Source organism: Callionymus lyra, chromosome 8, assembly GCF_982586985.1.
Source record: "Callionymus lyra chromosome 8, fCalLyr1.hap1.1, whole genome shotgun sequence".
In the NCBI taxonomy this organism is placed as follows: domain Eukaryota; kingdom Metazoa; phylum Chordata; class Actinopteri; order Syngnathiformes; family Callionymidae; genus Callionymus; species Callionymus lyra.
Window position 1 is genome coordinate 19,232,607 of NC_141825.1, and position 5,441 is coordinate 19,238,047.

The 5,441-nt window shown below is 35.0% G+C and overlaps 1 protein-coding gene across 1 annotated transcript in view; it reads left to right on the plus strand.

Moving 5' to 3' along the window:
- Positions 1-4,530, plus strand: part of mlc1 (modulator of VRAC current 1) — an 8,821-nt gene extending 4,291 nt beyond the window's left edge. Inside the window, exons 6-12 of the mRNA XM_087798139.1 lie at positions 785-886; positions 949-1,020; positions 1,080-1,196; positions 1,264-1,320; positions 1,990-2,112; positions 4,085-4,246; positions 4,317-4,530. Coding sequence (XP_087654265.1) covers positions 785-886; positions 949-1,020; positions 1,080-1,196; positions 1,264-1,320; positions 1,990-2,112; positions 4,085-4,246; positions 4,317-4,391 — 708 coding nt within the window. The 3' untranslated portion in view covers positions 4,392-4,530. The remainder of the gene's footprint in view (positions 1-784; positions 887-948; positions 1,021-1,079; positions 1,197-1,263; positions 1,321-1,989; positions 2,113-4,084; positions 4,247-4,316) is intronic.
- The last annotated feature ends 911 nt before the right edge of the window (positions 4,531-5,441 follow it).

The following is a 5,441-nucleotide window of genomic DNA, read 5'->3' on the forward strand; positions in this document are numbered from 1 at the left end:
TTTGAATAATGGATATGTTTTTTCTTGATGCTTCTGCCTATATTATATATTAAAATGTTATTTTTTTATTTTGAAGCATTGAATTATTTTATTGAATTTCTATGTTGTGAGGTTGAATTCGTTTTACTTAAATAGATGGATTTAATCATGTGTATATTGAAAGGTCGAATATGTTTGTTTTAATAATTAAATAAATAAAAACATTTTTACACATTAAGTTTCATATTCTAATTCCAGTTATTTAAAGATACATTTTCCAAATTCAACTTGTTTTAATTCGTAGCCTTTAAAATGAAATATAAACATTTAGGTAAAGAACTGCAAGCAGACAATACCAATAGATTTCTGTCCATGTGATGCAACTTTCAGCCAATCATTGCGCAGACGATCATGTGACAATGCAATTCATCATGGCTGAAGCTGCTTTAAACTAACGGTAATTTGGGGTGTATTTAAAATCAGTGCTGGATTGGATTAGTCTGATATGATAGTTCTATTATACCAACATTTTTTATATTGAATTTAAAATGCTATGAACTAAAAAATATTGAATTTAGTCAATTTATTTTTGAATTATTAGAATTAAAATATGAAACTCTATGTGTAAAAATAAATGTATTCATTTTGAAAATAGTTTTTTTTTTTACCAATTTATTTATTAAATGAATTCAACAATTAAAAAACAAATACATTTCAATTAAAAGAGTCGGACTTTAAAACGTTTGAGACGTTAAAGATGTTCAATATTCTGCTGCTACTTCTATACCTCCACATCTGCCCTCAGATCAACTTTAACCTCATCCTGATGATCGTGCTGGAGGTGTTGATGGCCAGCACGGTCATCCTGTCAGCTCGCTCCGCCGAGGACTGCTGCTGCCACAGGAAGGTGAGTGACCGACGGCGGCTCCGGCGTCCTCGTCCTCCCTCTCATCTCCATGCGTCCCTCAGCCGCCGACGTACGACCGACCTCTGGCGATGACCCCGGCTGTCCTGCCGGTCCGGCTCCTCAAGGCCTACTCGGTAAGTGACAGCGTGACGGTGGTGTCGCCTCCGTGAGGAGTCATTATTTTCTCCGACAGGTGATTGAGGTGATCGTGGGCATCTCCGCTGTGTTCGGGGGGATCATCGCTCTCAACATGGACGCTCTGCTGCCGGGCCCTTACCTGTCTGTCACGTTCTTCTGGATTCTGGTCGCTGTAGGTCTTCATGGACATTTTACTCCTTAAAAATCCCACTTTTTATCCACTTAATGTTTTTTTGCAGTGTTTTCCAAGTGCTATTGCAAGTCATGTGGTATCAGAGTATCCAAACAAATGTCTGGTAAGTAAAGTTTATTGTTGAATATCATCATTTCCCTCAAATGCAAACCCAAAATGAAATAAAAGATCTAAAAAAATACTCTTATCAATCCCATTCTAAACTCATATTTACCATTTTATAGTAAACATTTGATTTATTTGATTTATTTATTTCCGTATTAAAAAAAACACAGGATTTTCTTTTGTTGTTTTAGATAAATTATAAATTAAATTAAATTAAATTAAATTAAATTAAATTAATCTCAATTTAATTTAATTTAATTTAATTTAATTAACTCTTGTTATCTCTGGGTCAATGTGACCCAAAGTCCTGAAAACAAATGTGTTTGTAGTATCCCTTGTGTTTTCTCTGGGTCAAGATGAATGACCTCCCTCGCTTCGAGTAATAAATATGCAGTGGTGGAGGTTGTTCATCCTGACCCAGAAACAACACAAGGGTTAAATGAAGTTCAATTCATCATTAAATGAGGGATATACAAATTAAATTAAATAGTAAGATAATGGATAATTAAATAAACGAACATCTCATATATAATATGATTTTATCCTACAAAATAAGTAATTTCAAAATTTCAAAATAAATCAAAGAATTAGATTATAGTAAAAACCAATTAATCCCCACTGGGTAATAATTTCTCCTTCTAAACATCTCTGCACATCCTCCTCTCAGGTGGAAGTCCTGATCGCCATCAGCAGCGTGACGTCTCCGCTCCTGTTCTCGGCCTCGGGCTTCCTTTCATGCAGCGTGATCAGCTTCATTGAAATCTTCTTGCATGACGTTCCCATCGCCAAGGTGAGTTTAATCAAAGGAACATGTATTAGTCAGCAGACGCATTTCCAGATGACCTTCTATACAAATAGGATGCAGCTGAGTAACTCCCACAGATTAAAGCATAGACTTGTTTAGTCCTGGTCTGAGTAGAGGTCTTTTTTCAAACACCTGACCTAATCACAAACCTCACCAATAATGGAGGTTTAAGGAAACAATCTCTAACACGACATGGTGACACATTGATTACTTGTTTCTAAGGTTGTCTAATTTAATTTAAAAATAAATGTTTTAGTGAATTCCCGTTCATTCTTCAGTTGTAATCGTAAGAAGTGCGTATTTTCTGGTCACCAACTCTCATGGAAAGACACTGTTCTCATGGTCATCTGTGTCTGGAGCCTTTAATTGGCTTTTGAGTCCAATCAAGCGGCATCTTCCTCAGAGGCAGAAGCCTTGAAAGAACCGGCCTAAATGCAAATTTTCTTTGTACTTCATCTACTCAATGCAAATTTCTTTATGTTGTATTATTTTGCACAAAAAGTCCACAGGGTTTTCATACTTAAAAAAAAAGGTAATCTTAGTAAATAACTGGCAATCTGTGGTTAAGCCACTTAGACTACAGGCAAATTAACAAGATTCAATTTGCACCTTTAAAAAAATGTGTTTCAAGCTGTTGTGATATATATAAATATCAACGTAAAAACATATTTTTTAAAGAAACATAAAAAAACAATATTTAGAGGTTTTCCAATATTTAAGTATGTACAATAACAGTTGTGAAGTCCGAAAGGGAAAGGAAACACAGCTAGTAGCAAAAACATTAGCATTAACTAGTGATGTGTTGATGAGGCCTCATGAAACAGCTGTTTGAGTATCATTAAACAGTGTCTCCATTTTAAAAAAGACCACTAGATGTCACTCTTTTCTTTATAGTATTGGGCTCAAATATGCTAATTCAATGAAACCTGACCTTATATTCAAACTAAGAGTGCCATCTAGTGGTTTCAAAATTAATACACTGTATCATGAAACCCCATCATCTGTTTCATGATACCTCGTCAACACAACACTGCCATTAACATTCCTAAATATGTCTATGTTGGAAAAAAAAGGGCCAATAATAAATGAGAAAGAAAGAACAAAACATTACTTTTAGACATGTCATAATCTGTTTAAGACATATTTGGGGTACTTATCGATTTTACATTTACAGATTTCAATCAAAAGTACAAGAATATTTTTTAGAATATTCAGAAATGTTTAGCTGATCTTAGATAATGAAACAGTGAAGGTTGAAAGTATTCCAGGTGAGATCAAAAATTGAAATTAAAGTTCAACTAATGTGTTGATTTAAGTGTGTCTTGAATAGAAGTTGGACTCTATTGTAATCTGTGTGTTTCTGTTTGTACAAAACTCTCTTTTCATTGAAATATTTACATTAGAAAATGTTCTTAAGCCCCGCCCACTGAAAATACCTGTTTTTTCCAGAGATGAAATGTTTTTCATCATAGCCGCGCCCACTCTGCTGCGATTGGGCAAGCAAGTTTGTCACCACGCGTCATCAATCCAGGAAGTCTCCACCTCCAAGGGACTCGTTGTATAAACAAAGCGGGGCGTGATTACAGCTAGCTGGAGGAGGAGTGAAGCCATTAATATTATTGTCATAATGGACTCCACTCTCGTAACCTCTCGTTTGCTGAGATTTCAGACGGAGGAGAACTTTATAAAGTAATACGTTCAAAATATAGTAATAATGAGGGACTTACTGCATCTTGGAGACGAAGTCTTCAACATTGAAACATGTGAGTGAGTCGGGAGAGTTGGAGTTTGACATAATCTACTGTGTCAGCACCACCATCAACAATTTTTTGAGGGGTACACGTGTCCCCCTGAATCTTGTCTCTTACTGCACTTGAACAAGTATACTCTGAGCCCCCTCATGACACAGAGTAAAAATGACATGAAAAACAAGTGAAACCTCCTTCAATTCCTCCAGCAATCGTATGACATCTTGCTGCTGATCCTGCTGGTGCTGCTGCTGGTGCAGGCCATTCTGACTTCAGCCACTGTGGTGCACTGTGCGTCCTACAAGAGTCAGCTGCGCAGGGGAGCCACGGAGTGTGACGGGGCCCCGCACGCATCCCAGCATCACTGCGAGGTAGACGCCGAACCATTAGACAGAGCTCTGATCTGTACAGCAACAGTGATTTCTGTCGCCTTGCTTTCAGCAAACCAGCGGATTGCTGCAGGAGTACAACAAAGACCGAGCTTGGAAGGCAGTCATGGTCCAGATGGCCCAGTAAAGTTTACTGGAACCCAGCTGTGATAAAAGTCTTTAAGATGTAATGCTTGCAACCAGAGACAGTGTTTTGATGACCTTACATTTTGGGTATAAAGTGATGTAATATTTTTGTAAAGTAAGTAAGTAAGTAATTATTTTTTTGTTAAGAGCTGCCATCAGAATATTGAATGGTTGAATTTAACATTTTGAAAAACGTTTATTTAACTGTTGAAATATTTTATTAAAATATTGTTGTTATTTAATCATCAAATATATTTTGAAAAAATTAAAATCAATCATTTGTATATTAAAAGGTAATATTTATTATCGTTTTCATCGTTTAATTATTTAATTATTTTGTATATATAGAGTTTAATATTTTTACTCAAATAATAAAATAAAAAAATCAATATTTGTTTCAATTCAATTCAATATAAATATGTTGGTATTAAAGTGCCAACATTTTTTTAATTTAGTTATAAAAAATATATCCATATTCAAAGTTATTTAATTTAATTATTTAAAGAAAAAAAAAATATTTAAAAACACAAACATTTAAATAAGAAAGTTTCAACATTCAAAATGTTTAATTTGACTATACAATATTTTGCTGGCACTGATGTACTTCCATATGTCTCTCTCAGTTTAAAATGTAGTTTCTTCAGTTATGATTTGTGGTATAATTTATTTTTAATATCACTAGCTCCTACTCTAGGTCTACATTAGAATTATTTGGACAAATAAATAAAGCTGTAGGTGTTTTCTAAAAGGCTGTACCTGAGAGTCATTGTTTTTTGTAAGCATTAAAAATAAATGTTTTACAATTTTCTTGTGTGTTAATCCATCATCGCAATATTAAAAAATAAATATATGTAAACAGGGAAAGCCCCACGTTAGTGTAAGTGCACTGTGAACTCGGTGAACTATAAATAAATTCTGCATGTTGGCGTTTGATGTTGTTGTTTCTAAAGGCAAGTTGGCTTCAAAAAGCTCCACACATCTCAGATCAGAGCAAGACTGCAGAGAGGGAAAGAGAGGGAGGGTGAGACTGGTTTCAGGCGGAGAGACAAGA